This window comes from Colletotrichum destructivum, chromosome 6, assembly GCF_034447905.1.
Source record: "Colletotrichum destructivum chromosome 6, complete sequence".
Classification (NCBI taxonomy): Eukaryota; Fungi; Ascomycota; class Sordariomycetes; order Glomerellales; family Glomerellaceae; genus Colletotrichum; species Colletotrichum destructivum.
The window spans coordinates 1,373,309-1,386,721 of NC_085901.1; the positions used below are offsets into that span (position 1 = coordinate 1,373,309).

General features: G+C 56.1%; 4 protein-coding genes across 4 annotated transcripts; 2 read left to right on the forward strand and 2 right to left on the reverse strand.

Moving 5' to 3' along the window:
- Window positions 1–854: 854 nt before the first annotated feature.
- CDEST_09599 (Putative alpha-mannosyltransferase, nucleotide-diphospho-sugar transferase) lies at window positions 855–2,767 on the reverse strand. Its single transcript, XM_062925758.1, has one exon. It carries the CDS (start codon window positions 2,446–2,448, stop codon window positions 856–858), a length of 1,593 nt encoding a protein of 530 aa, XP_062781809.1. The 5' UTR covers window positions 2,449–2,767; the 3' UTR covers window position 855.
- A 1,547-nt stretch (window positions 2,768–4,314) lies between these two features.
- Window positions 4,315–7,900, forward strand: CDEST_09600 (Putative DNA polymerase V/Myb-binding protein 1A). Its single transcript, XM_062925759.1, has 3 exons — window positions 4,315–5,607; window positions 5,663–6,062; window positions 6,124–7,900. Exons 1-3 carry the CDS (start codon window positions 4,464–4,466, stop codon window positions 7,730–7,732), a joined length of 3,153 nt encoding a protein of 1,050 aa, XP_062781810.1. The 5' UTR covers window positions 4,315–4,463; the 3' UTR covers window positions 7,733–7,900.
- Window positions 7,901–8,155: 255 nt separating this feature from the next.
- Window positions 8,156–8,938, reverse strand: CDEST_09601 (uncharacterized protein; the record flags this gene model as incomplete). The annotated part of the gene is made up of 1 exon (XM_062925760.1): window positions 8,156–8,938. One exon carries the CDS (start codon window positions 8,936–8,938, stop codon window positions 8,156–8,158), a length of 783 nt encoding a protein of 260 aa, XP_062781811.1.
- A 2,671-nt stretch (window positions 8,939–11,609) lies between these two features.
- CDEST_09602 (uncharacterized protein) lies at window positions 11,610–13,103 on the forward strand (the record flags this gene model as incomplete). Its single annotated transcript, XM_062925761.1, has 1 exon — window positions 11,610–13,103. One exon carries the CDS (start codon window positions 11,610–11,612, stop codon window positions 13,101–13,103), a length of 1,494 nt encoding a protein of 497 aa, XP_062781812.1.
- Window positions 13,104–13,413: the final 310 nt, after the last annotated feature.

Genomic DNA, 13,413 nt, shown 5'->3' on the forward strand with positions numbered 1-13,413 from the left:
AGCCCGGCGTCCGTCTCGGTATAGCCTCTGGGTGGCGCCGGGTCTAATTCCCCGTGGCATTCCTCCGCCCGTTGTCGGGCGCGGCAAGTATGCATACCCCTTTTTCGACGTGAACGCCGCGCGTGTGTGGAGTCTTGTGGCGGTAGCCCTTTAGAGAACGCTTGCTGCCCTCTTACCCCTTTTATTCGCCCGTGGGGAGGGGTTTTTTTCCTTTGTTGGTTTCGAAATCTTTTTTCACGGCCCCGGAACGGCCAAAGGCTTTTTTTCGTGGCTAACGGGTTTTCCCTCGCTGGTCGCGGCGCCGGCGCCGACGACGGTGCGGTCGCCTTGACACGCGCCTGTGGCGGATCCGCCTAAACGCTTGGTGCGCCGGTTGAGGACGAGTCGAGTAATCCGACGGAGCGGTCTCGTTAAGAGGGAGATGAATGGCCAAGCGCCCGTCAGAGATGAAACATCAAGCATTCCCCCACGATAGGGGAGAGACAAAGAAAAGAGAGTCAGAGGGGTGGGTGGCAAACGGTGTGATGGTAACATCAAGGAATGGCAACTTGTCAGGGGCGCCCTCCGGATTCACACTCACTCTCCCTCTTTCCATCTCTCCCCTGGGCTAGGCAGATCGCAGCACGACGCCGCCTTGTCTTTCTATTCCTTCACGGGTATCAATCGCGCCCAAGGCCTGCTAGCGCCCGTTCCTTGGGTAGCCTCTGGTGTGGGTTTTGTGCAATGCCGTATTAGTCGACGAGATAGGCATCATCGTTCCAGGCCATATGGCGGCTGCCACGCCCCTCTCCTCGGGAGTTCGAGATGAAATTCATCGTCGTTCCCCCCCTGAGCTTACCCTAGAGTAGACTCTCCTCAACCCCAAACCGCGGACGCGGAGCCCAGGGGCGGCGCTTCACCGAAGACGGCCTCGTACCAGCGTACGAGCCGCGCGCAGCCGTCGTCCGACGCCTGAGACGCCGCGCCGCAGCCCCTGGCCGCCAGCACAACGTCCCACATGCGCCGCTCGACGTCGAACCCGCTGTCCTCGATCAGGGCGCCGCCTCCGCCGGGGCCCCACAGCCGGCCGGGTCTTCCCTCGGAGTCGAGCCGGAACATGGGGTCCGAGGTGGCGCCGACCGAGGAGACGTCGAGCTTGAAGAGGTTGTGGTGGATGAAGAAGGTCTTGGCGGCCCTGCGCTTTGACTCATCCGGGTCCTCGCGGGCGTGGTCGTGGAACGCTGTAGCGTTGAAGAGAGCAAAGTCCTCGGCCGGGTCGGCCTGGCGCATGGTGGCCGTCTCGAAGGTATTGTTGATCCAGCGGCCGAGGACGGTGACGGGGGTGCGCACGTCCCAGAAGGGCTGGGACAGCACGAGGGCGGCGTGGAGGAAGGTCTCCTTGTCGCCCTCGCCGGGGGCGCCCTGCGAGAGTAAGGGGTAGAAGCAGTCTGGGCCGAACCAGTTGTAGTATGTCGCCAGGAGGAGGTCGTCGGCATGCGTCGCCTTGTCGTACAGCAGGATGCCGGACTCGGAGCTGCGCCGGGTGAGAGGCCGCGGCGGCGCGAAGGAGGAGTTTGCGATGCGGTAGTAGTTGGGCGACGCCGTCTCAAGCCAAAAGTCGGGCCAGGTGACGAGGCCGTGGGAGACGAAGGGCTCAGACGTGAAAAGGGGCTCCGGGTCGTGGACGGGCCAGGCGTCGGAATCGAGGTAGAGGGTCTGCTGGAAGGGGGACAGCAGGATCGAAAGTACCTTGTACTGGTAGTGTCGTATGGTGGCGTTGGTGCTGCTGGAGGTGAGGAGGTCCTCCACGACGAGACACTCCACTGCCATCCGCGGGAGGACGTCGTCGCAGACGTTGGCGGCGGCTGCCCGCTCGGCGCGGGTGTCGAGGAAGAGGTGGACAGGGAGCTGGGAACCGGAGCGGCGGAGCATCAGGATCGAGGTCATGGCGGTGCCGAGGTAGCCGCCGCCGGCGGTCAATACGACCCCGCGAGTGCCCTCCCAGACGGGGAGCTTCGCGGACAAGGTGGACTTGATGGAGGCCACGAAGGAGGCGTGGCGCGCGGCGAGGGACTCGAGGGAAGCATCGTCGATGTCGATGAGATTCCGCCGCGGCGTGGAGTTTGTGATGGTGGTCGAAGAAGGACTCGAGTCGAGCTCGCCTTCGGAAAGCGGAGGTCCAATGGTTAGGCGGAGCGGGGAGGAGAGGGAGGGCTCGGCAGCGTGGAGGGCGATCTGGAGGGACTTCCAGAAGTCTTGAACGGGCTTAGACTTCAGGTGAGAAGCCGCCGAGGGGTGTTTGTGGTTGTGGTTACGGTATGCCGAGCTGGCGTTGTAGGGGATGAGGGTCGAGAGAACATTGAAGGAGTGGAGGTGGGCCAGGAGGAGGACGGTGAGGACGGGCGGCACGATGTAGAACCAGAGCGGCCTACGGCGTTTTGGTGGGAAGAGGACGGCTGCCAGCGACATTTTCCCGTGATATCAGACTTTGGTGTTTCGGTGGTCTGGTGCTGTATGTAGGTGCTGTGTCGTTGCTTGACGTTGGATGTAAGTTTACGCGAAAGAAAGACCTGGCGATTCTTGAATGAAGGTGGGTGAAGATGGAAGCGTTTTCGACGATCAGGCAAAGCGATACTAAATACAGATGACATTAAACAAAGTAGAATGAGGCGATCACGGCGAGGGAGCAGTCAAAACATGGTTGCTGACGCAGACGTAAAGCTGTTGGTATATATATCGCGGCTGCTGAAGAATGGGACGGATGTGAGAGCTCGACAAGACACGGCGCTGCTGCCGGAAATCAGACGAAGGAGAAAGATCGCGCCAAATGAAGCAGCAAGACGCAGTGAGAGGTGTTAGTATATAAATGACTAACAGATGTCAGTGGACTCGAGGAAAAGATGGGTGGACGATGATGCCCCGGAACGAAATATTACAATCATGCATGGCAGGATTTCCGGTCCCCTCACCCCCCTGTTATGCTTTGATTGTCCATGTCCATGACCGACCCACAAGCACAAAATACACGCACCTGCAGGGTCTCGGATTCCAGGTCAGGAGAGGAGTGTTTGCCTTTGTCTGTATGGGCTGGGCAGGACGAACGAGAGGTTTGGCAAGTTCGGTGGGATCGGTTTGAGAAAAGAAACGGGTGGTAGAGCGAGCAAACAGAGATGGTTTGCAAACGGCTCCAGGGAATACGCGGTGTGAATCGACCATTTCCAACAGAAGTTTTTATTTTGTTTATTTTTCTGAAGAACATCGTTGTCTCTAATGGCGGCCGTTGGCCTTGGCGAGTTGCTATTTTCTTCGAAGTTGCTTGTCCCACTCGGGACTTCGGCGCGTGGAGAGAACAGAGACGAGAAGAGAGGCTTGATAACGAAGGCCGCGTGTGCCGCGAAGCTCGTATTCAGCCTGACGTTGCCGGCGTCAGCAGACATACGATACGGACCTCGCGGTGAGCGTCGAACGGTCTGAAGCTCTGTCCTGGCACGCGGTACATCAGGAGCCCTCTCGAGTCTTGACTGTACCATGATAGCCTGCTGACAAGGCATTACCGACGAGGCTCGTTGTGCGATTGGTGTCGTGAGTGGCTCATTGCAGCCAGCGTCGGGCGAAGAAAAATTCGTATTGAAAATCTAGGCGATTAGTGAGCGACGGCGCCGGAGATGCTTCCCAATTATGGTCCCTTCCCGTCCCATGCATCGGGCCCCATGTCTGCGAGGCACATATGGAATCGTGTGTGGCACAGTGAGGTATTGCCTGCCGTGGTTAGTTAACGTGCTGATTTGCGAAATTGGCGTCATGCAGGCTGACAGATTCAACACTATCGGGTGGTCCGCGATAGGAGGAGAGGCCGAGGATGGTTGTACTTCATACCTAGTCGCGAATTTAAGCCGAGGGTAATATGAAGGAAGACCAGTTCGCTCAGAATACGACAGAGAGAATCCTGAGAAAGGCGTGTGGGAAATCGGGGGATTCTGAAAACCAGGATTGGGATTGGAGATGAACTCTGGCGGGAGGGCACAGACGGGAGGAGGCAGAACAGACGATCGAGGTTCGAGGAACGAGATAGAGAAGTACTTTCCGAAGTTACGGAATAGACCCTCTTCATGAAGTACAGGTTTAACTTTCCGACAAAATAAGCAATGGATCAGTGACGGGTAGAAGTGGATCCGTGCAGGGACCCCCCACCAACGGCGGGGCGTGGGTGAGGTGAGATGAGGTAATCTGTGCTGCCGCTGGTGGCCGCAGGCGGTCAATCCTGGCAGAACCTTTTCGCCCTCCAAACTTTTTGGTCGGGACCCTAGCGACCAGCGATCAGAGCGTTTGCGACGGTTGAGGGGAAACAAGAATACATAGGAAAAGAAAAGACGGAGAAAGCAACCATTGGTATTTTCTCACACGACAACCCCGGTTACCATTGCGAAGCGACTATCACAAACTGAAATCGAAGCAAAAGACAACTCACCCACCTCCACGAGACAATGACCAAGACGGCGAGCGCAAAGCGCAAGCGCGCCGAGAGAGAGGCCCTCAAGGCCGCCGATTCCAACAAGCGCGCAAAGAACTCCCACAACGCCACCTCGGCCGATGGCAGCAACACCCCCGACCCCAACGATGCCTCCGATGGCGGCAATGCCGCCACGAAGAACGGCCCCAGGCTGCCCAAGATGCTCCAGGAGAAGAAGCTCTTCGTCGAGAACTCCACCGGCAAGGACCGCGTGCGCGAGGCGAAGCTGTACGACCTCCTCAGTAGCGAGAACGAGTCCGACCGCCTCGAGGCCGCCGCTGCCATCATCTCCAGCCTCCTCGACGGCGAGGGCGTACCAGAGGCCGTGCTGCAGCGCCATCTCGACTGGCGCTTGTTTCGCGGCCTTGCGAGCGGGAGAGCCGCCTCGAGGCTGGGATACAGTGTCGTCCTGACCGAGATTCTTAGCCAGCTTCTCGGCCCCCCGAAGAACCTAAGCCGCGACAAGTACCCCGGCTTGACCTTCGAAAACGTTCTGGGGATGCTCATGGAGAGGACGCACGTCGGCGGTAACATGCCGGGTCAAGAGGAGCGGGATCTGTGGTTTGGCCAGCTGTTCGGCCTCGAGTGCTTCGTGCGCGCGAGGATCCTTTTCATCCCCGAAGAGGGCCCCGAGAGGTGGAACGAGGTGCTGAGGCTGCTTGTGAAGCTGGGAAACAAAAAGGTCTGGCTGCGGCCGCAGTGCGGGTGGGTCGTCGCCCAGGCGCTGGCCCAGCTCGACCGGAACCGCGTTGAGATGGTCCTGCAGCAGCTCGTCGAATTGGGCTGGGCCAAGACCCCCGAGGGCGTCGGCATCTGGCTCGTCGCCTTCGAGCAGTGTCCCGATCTGAGCAGCGGCGACCACGCGAAACATCACCATCCCTTGGCATCTAGAAATCTGGGCGAGCTGGCGGGTATCCTGAAGGAAAGTGGTCAGGACGATGTGGAGAAGCAACAGCAGCAGCAGCAGCACCAAAGAAGAGGCGGCTTCAGCAAGAACAAACAGGCCAATTGGACGCCGCAGCTCCACTTTGTCTGGGACCTCATTGTGCGCCACTTCCTGCGTAGGGGGCCTGAGCATGTCGACGAATTCAGGGCGTTCTGGAAGCGCGTTGTTGATGGTGAGCCAATACGGTTGCAAGACTCTCCGGCCACCAAGCTAATTGAAGATCGCAGACAACTTCTTTGCAAAGACCGCCACCGAGGGACAGAAATTTAGAGGATTCCTGGTCTTCCAGAAGATGCTCCAGAGCTATGCCGACATCGACGACCTCCTTGACGTTTTGTTCAGCAGAAACCTGATGACCTGCCTCATCAACCAAGCCGCGCAGGAGGACCGCTTCCTACACCGCGCCGCCCTCAAGACCTGCAAGGTTATCGAGGAGACGTCCGCCGCGCACCCCGAGGCCACAGGTATCATCCTCGACAACCTGATCAACAACAACGGCCTGTACCGCTTCGACGTCATGACCAAGAGCAAGACGGTCGATAAGATTCTTCAACATGTGAAGGCTGAGACGGGCGAGGATATCATCCAGGTTCTGAGCGGGCCTGTCATGAAGACCTCTACCACATCGTATGCCCGCCCCATACCCCCCTGAAAGTGTGTTTGTGGCTTGGAACTCACAATGTCACAGAAAGGACATCAACGTCGTCAAGCTCGACCTCCGCGTCTACATCGAATACATCTTCCGTCTGGCCACCTCGGCACCGGAAACCGCGCTCCTGGAGCTGACGTCGCTCGCATACGCCAAGCCCATATGGATCCCGGAGAACGCAAACTCACTAGTGACGGAACTTAGCAGAAGCCGTCTCCAGTCCGCATTCGCCAAGCTCTCACGAAAGGCCGAGGATTCGAACTATCTCTGCACCGCGGTTCTATCCATCAACCCCGAGTACATCCGTATGGAAGGCGAGATGAAGAAAGAAGTCAACTCAGCGCGCAAGCGCTTGGAGAAACTCCTGAAGAAAAGCGCCTCCGCGGGGGAGAATGCCTCGGACGAGGTCAAGATCGCACAAGGCTTGGCTCTCCTCCATTCCATCGCTATTTTTCAGCTTTACAACGAGGAGCCGGACGCGTTCCAGCTCCTGAGCGACCTGAAGGAGTACCAGACTCGTCTGCAGACGGACGAGGAGGGTGCCGCCGAGTTCCTGGTCGAAATTCTTCTCGCTCTCGTTTCCCAGCAGTCGTCGCTCTTGCGAGAGGTTTCGCAACGGGTGTTTGGAAACTTTACCGCTCGCGTCTCCCCCAAGGCCTTGGAGCTGCTGCTTGACGTTCTCGCGGCCGATGAAAGTGCCAAGGGACAGCAGTCGCTGTTCGATGACGTCAATGCCGACGATATGGATGTTGAAGACTTGGAAGAGGACGGCGAAGATGATTCGGACGACTCGCTCGGCTCCGATGTTGAGGTGGACTCAGATGTTGAATTCGTCGCCCTCGATGCCGGCGACGGCGAGGACGAAGAGGATGAAGATGAGAACGAGGAATCTGGATCCAATGACGACGACGAGGAGGCCGACCCCGAAGCGGGCAAGAACCTTGAGGCCCTCGACGACGCCCTCAGCAAGATCCTCAACAGCCACCGCCTCGACAAAGACCAGGAGGCCGAGTCCTCGGACGACGACTCGGACATGAGCGACTCAGACATGCTGGAGCTCGACAACAAGCTAGCCGAGGTGTTCAAGCAGCGCGCCAAGGCGGCGCCGAGCAAGAAGAAGGAGCGCAAGGCCGCCAAGGAGTCGGTCGTCAACTTCAAGCGACGCGTTTTGGACCTGCTCGAGATCTACGTGCGAAACGAGGCGGCGAACCCAACGGCGCTCGCCATCCTGCAGCCACTGCTGGAGCTCGTCCGCACGTCGACCATCAAGACGCTCTCGGACCGGGCTTTCGAGCTGATCAAGGACTATCAGAAGAGGCTGCGCAAGGCGAGATCAGGGGCCGTCGGCAAGGAGAGCAAGGCTGACGAGGCGTTGGCGCTCGCGGTGCTGCGGGCCGTGTATGAGGAGCTCAAGGCCGGCGAGACCAAGGCGCACGCCAAGGCGGCCGTGCCGGCGTGCCTGATTGCGGCGTCGAGCGTCTTCCATGCCGGCAAGGGCGACCGGTCCGTCGTCGACGCCGTCGTCGGGATCATCGAGGCCGGCTCGGCTGTGCAGGAGGAGATGAAGAAGGCCTGGGAAGAGTGGTGCAGGAACCACGAGGCCCTGAAGAAGAAGGCCGCCGCCGGCGATTCTGGAATGGCCAAGTAACAGAAGAGGAAAGAAAAAGAAAGGTGTCTAATAGATCCCCTGCGTGGTACAAAGAAAGATTCATTGTTGGCGTACCGGGCCTGGGACAGGGAACAAAGACCTGATTTGAGTCGAGATATAGAAAGAAGCATTAGCCCTCAAAGGCAGTGGGAATATTCTAGATTTTCTGTATTGATCCTATTTAATGACTGCGGATTCCCATCTCTCTGATTTACGCGACCTCCTCACAACTTGCGGTAACAGCTGTCGGCTCGATCAGTTCACCAATAACCCACTTGTCTGAGTATTTCCAGACGCGTTCCGCGCATTCTGGTGATTAGGATGGTGTTCTTGCTCTTCCCTCTCCTTTTCAGAAGCCGTGCCGAATCGTCGTTCAATATTTGGCTTATATCAAGCACTCTTCCATGGGCGGCGATGCAAGAATTAGAGGAAGGGAAAGATAACGCCACGCCTACGTGGGTTTTGGCTGAGCAGGGTTCGGTAGGGAGGTGCAGGGGGTGAGGGAACAGTGACCAGTCTAGGTTGGTGCACAGGGAGAAGCGGGACGGCTTGAGCAGTCTCGGGTGACCAAAAGAAGATGTGCTCCTCCTGGTAAACGTCGCTGGAGTCACCAGAAGGGGCACGTTCGCAGCCATCCTCAAGACCAAATGATTGGTAGGGAGGCGAAGCAGGTGAGGCAGGCGCTTGTGAGAGAACATACTTCTGCGGGGTTTCAGAGACACCTTCCTGCTCTTCTGGGAGGGCCTCATCTGAGTCCGGGTTGCAGACAGTCAGGGACCCATATGGAGGGAAAAGAAAGGCCTCGGTTGGAGAAAGTGACGCTTGCGGTTCTCCCTGGAGAACAGACGGGCGGTCAGGGTTACAGATAGCCAGTGGGCCAATCTCATAGTCGAGAAGATCATCTGCAGCTGCAGCAGTAGCAACAACTTCGATGCCATTGCGAGGGCCGTCCTGTTGTTCCGGGCTGGGGGTTGGTTCCTCTGTATCCAACTCCTCCTGAGTGCGCACGTCGAAGCTGAGGTAGTCCTCCCAGCCTTGCTGGTCATCCAAGTACGGCACCCCAGGAGGGGGGAATGGTTTCTGGTGGATCTCAATGGCCCACTTCAAGAAGTAGCTGTTGTCCAAGACGTCGAAGAGGGGCCGGAGGCGAAGGCCGGCATGGTGAAGGTTGCGGCGGCAGCGCGAAGGGGTGGGGAACTTAGGCATGGCTGCCGCTGCTCTGGGTGTCGTTTGTGGAAGTTGTGGAAGTTGTGGTTTGTTGGTTTGCGGCACCCTGTTGAGTGTCAGGGTACCTAGCTTATTGTATATGTCTGAACGCTGGGGGCACAAATGTTCAGATCGAGCTATAGTGGTTTTTTAGTAAGTGTTACTGCAAGTTAGAGTGGGAAATTGTGTGAAAATTTAAGCTGGTAGCAGAAGGTGGCAGAGGTCCTTGGGTGCTTGGATAGTCGAAGTTAGGGCAAGCATTGCCAGGCACTAATCGAGGTAAACAAAGAACTTGGGTTAGTATAAAGGCGTTGTTCAGTGATTCTAAGGTTGCCTAAACCTCGAGTTACACGAGGTGTCTGTCCACCTAGAGAAGAGAGCCTAAGTCCTGGAGCTCAAGCTAATACATCATTCGATAACCATGGACTTGAATAAACTTTAGCTAGTAGAGTTATGATTTATTTTCTTACCTACTGATTTGCATTATAATATCCTAATGAGAAAGCAAATGACTTGCTGACGCAAGGAGTGGGCCAATTTTTAGGTGCGCAGGTGCCTAGGTGGTACGGAGTAGTGAAATCCGACTCGTCGCCGAAGTGGGTCCGTAGCAAAAGTCGGATTCGGTGTCCGTTGTGGGGCCGCATCGGTCCGAGTCGCCGTACAGGCGTCCGAACATCCCAGGTCGACAAGAAAACAAAGCTTCCCTGCGCATCGTTGGAAAAGCCAATGCTGGTTGGACCTTCTCATATTATTCCTCCCCCCCACCGCTATTATGAGATTACTCAATAGGATGATTGAGCATGGTTTACTTAATAGAGACACAAGACCAAAAATATCATCGCTAGGGCCTATGAAGATCTTTTGTACTACAAATCATCAATGATGCCACTACAATGCCTGGGACCAGACGCAGTCTGTGGCTAACTGAAATCTGGACACGGATCGCCAGGCAAGTACTTCATGCGCATAATGGCTAGACAACACAGCTAGACTTCCTATTTGGAAAATCCTAGACTCCGTCCGTTGACAACCGGGATAACTGAAAAGGTCTCGTGTTGTCGACTGAATCTTCGAGCCAGCGGACTGGAGCGTGAAACGGATACCGGTATTCTGTATCATCGAACTACCTCTGCAACGCCAATACAGCCGCGAAAACATTTCCGATACCCCGTGGACGGCAACGCCAACATGTTCAGCTGGGCGGGCACGTGAGATATACAAGTTTATGGCTGCATTGAGGTACATGCTTTTCGCTGTAGAGGAGGGCTCGTTCAGGCACCGCAGGCTGCCAGGGACGCAACAGTCCCACCAGACCGTGCACCCGAGGATAACTGCCGGGTTCGGGACATGAGTTCATGGTTCTCGACAGACCTCATCACCCACCATTTTCCCAAGACTGCCTTAATCGCACCAATGGTCTTCTGAAATTGTCTTTCTGGCCGCGAGACGGCCGAAGCTGTGGCGAGACGGGTCTTTGGGTGACCAAAGTAGAGAGGATCCGGGTCACAACTGGTGGTGGTGAAGGAGGAGAGGGGGGGGACTTCGTATTTGGAAAAGAAGCACCAAGATAGGGTTACGGAGTCTATGAATAAACATGGACAGCCATTGATAAACGGCGCAGCATAGGGATTTGACGAAAGTAGTCACCCCTACGCATCAAAACAATGAATATGTACTACCTGAACAAAAGGAAACGTGTCATTCTCATACTTGCAAAGGGCCAAAGTTACTCTCCCAGAGGGACCATTCAAATTGATGCTTGGAAGATGAAAAGGTGTAGCACGAAGTGCTAGGTAGGGGCTTAAAATACCGAGGACTCGATTGACTAAACGGGACTCAGCCCCTTCCCCCTCAAGCAGGCTGTCAATATCATCAATGGCTCCTGTTTCGCCGCATCCGACACGTTTTGGGAAAACCCCGTGATTGAATTTCAAAGAATCAAGCTCTCGATTCAAGTTCCGAGTGCGGCCCACAAAGCCACGGCTGTCTATCTCTCCTGTTGAGCTGGCACCGGTTCTATGTCGCCAAAGCCTCAAAGCAAAGGCCCACCAGCACAATCCTGCTTGTTCTCTTTGAAAGATCAAGCGGACGAAGGGAAGGACTCAATTTTTTTTCTCATTTCAACACCTGGAAGAACCTATCATGATAAATGTCACCGCGCCCCGCATGTCTACATCCAATGTTAGACGGACAACTCCCATCGTCATTTGTGACTTCACCGTATGACCGTCACAACGCCGCAATCGCTTCACCAATTCTCGTTTCAACCACAGCTAAAAAAAGCATACGGCCTCTTCCACCCATCTACACACCAAGAATGTGTATCAAACTTTGGCGCAAGTATCTTTGCCCCAAGGCGCCCGATCACACGCCGACAAGCCAGCTTCCCCAGCTGGGGACCTGCCAGCACCCCTGCCCGAGAACCGATGTACCTGGCCACCATTTGGTCACACAAGACACGAATATTTACCGAGAGAACGAAGAGAGCCCAGACGACAATTCCAACGAGAGCCTGCAAATACACTGGGTTTACAACTGGTTGAGATGCGCCCATGTCTACTCCAAAGACTGCTCAGCGAGAGACTGCGTGGGAGTCCGGGTTCAAATTTTCAACTTGCCATGCTGTTACTGTCTCGGGGCTATGGATAACCACACCTCATTTCAAGGCTCTATGGTATCAACCTTCAACAGAAAGCTGGCAATCCCATGGGATACGGAAACGGCGGACAATGAGAGGCAGCACGCTTTCGAACAATACAGGGAGTGCTACCTACGCGAATTGCTCATGTTGGTTGAAGTGATGCTGATGAAGCCCTTGTCAATCGAAGCCCGGACGATTCGCTGGGAAAGCATCATCAGCACTGTCTGGCCAGAGACTTTTTGCAGACTGAAGCGCGAGCACCTTGGTCACGTAACAGCCTCTTACTGCGACTGCGAATCGACCAAGGAGGAGTGGCGGGTCAACATGTCGTGGTCCAAACGAAAGAACGAGGCACAAGCCATTCTCGACGATCTCGAAGCAAAGTTTGGTCAAGCTGGCTCGGTTGTTGGCTTTTGGTGGCAGCCAGGCTACGGCGAGGATGACGACTGGGAGCCAACGAGAAGGGCGCAAGTAGTTTACGATCAGTACGAACGAGGAAATGACTACCCGCTGCATCAGATGACTTTTGTCAACTTCTTAGAAAAGGAGCATGATCGGCGGTACCAGAAGCTTCGTCAAATGGCCGAAAGATGCCGAGAAAATCTGATCAGGATGGGCGAAGCACGGTCACAGAAGCATCCGGACGGGTTGTACTGGCGACGAAATCGACAGATCCCTTGGATGGGTATAGACGACTGGGAGAGTTCGCTGAATCGGCGCATGGAGTTCCTGGACTGGATATACCGGTTCCTCGCGCTCGACCCCGGGCTCGACGAAGAGCTCATGAAGTGGTTGGCCATCCCGCTGCTCGCCATGCTCAACCCCTGGCCCAATCCGGATGTCCTGAACCATCCGTCTCACCCGCCCGGTCATACCTTGGACCCCGAACTGCCGGCGTTAGATGCGCTGCAGGAGTGTATGTGGTGGGTCGAATGGTTGTGGCCGCTCGAAGGGCAGGTGGTGGCGCAGGATAATTACAGAGAGTCGATCAGGGCGAGCAACTCCATGAACGATGTCATGCAGCGCAACAGGCTCATCGAGTGGAGCGACATGCAACTCCGAAACTACCAGGCGGATAGACAGACGCTGCGGTACGTGGTAACACCCGAGGCGGCCATCGCGAAGGGCGATACGACCTGCACCATGTGCCAGGAGGAATGGAACCAGCACCCGAACCACGAGCCGGTGCCGCTCCCCTGCTGCAACAAGTTCGTCGGGCGTAGATGTCTGAAGCTGTTCTTGGCCTGCACCCCGATCCGGCTGGCTGGCGAGGAGCGCTACCTGACTAAGGACAAGTGGGCGCAGGACTTTAAGTGCTGCTTCTGCCGCATGAGCATCGGCAGGCACTTCTCGCCCAATGCTTTTGATCAGGGAAATACCCACGTCATAAAAGGTATCCGCAACTTCAACTTTCACGACAGGTTGGAGAACCGCAGCGTGGCGTCCGGGCACTGGCATCGACGACGAGAACAGCTGATGAGCGAACAAGAACTACGAGAAAGACAAGAACAGCAACAGCAATAGCAGTAGCGACGACAGTAGCAACGACAGTAGTAGAGATGGGGCACTGAGCTCGCTCCGGGGCCGGAGGGTGAATGAAATTCGTGTGTCCCACGTTGCTAGTGTTGGGTTGGACTTGTTTCTTGACGGCCCTAGGATTCGGATCGAGCCGGAGCCAAGGGTGAAGGAGGTGGGTGTTCCGGATGAAATTGGACTCACGGAAATGGAGGTGGGCGTTTGAATGTGTTTTGATGCCAGGTGGTCTCGGCATCACAGTTGATGAGACTGCATAGGAGTGCAGCAATGGAAGTCTTGTTAATTTGATTAGAATAGT

Bases quoted from the DNA above. Each gene is read 5' to 3' on its own strand.
- CDEST_09599 (XM_062925758.1), bottom strand. From the start codon at position 2,448: ATGTCGCTGGCAGCCGTCCTCTTCCCACCAAAACGCCGTAGGCCGCTC.
- CDEST_09600 (XM_062925759.1), top strand. From the start codon at position 4,464: ATGACCAAGACGGCGAGCGCAAAGCGCAAGCGCGCCGAGAGAGAGGCC. The intron at 5,608-5,662 runs GTGAGCCAATAC...TGAAGATCGCAG, and splicing joins CTGGAAGCGCGTTGTTGATG to ACAACTTCTTTGCAAAGACC. The intron at 6,063-6,123 runs GTATGCCCGCCC...ACAATGTCACAG, and splicing joins ATGAAGACCTCTACCACATC to AAAGGACATCAACGTCGTCA.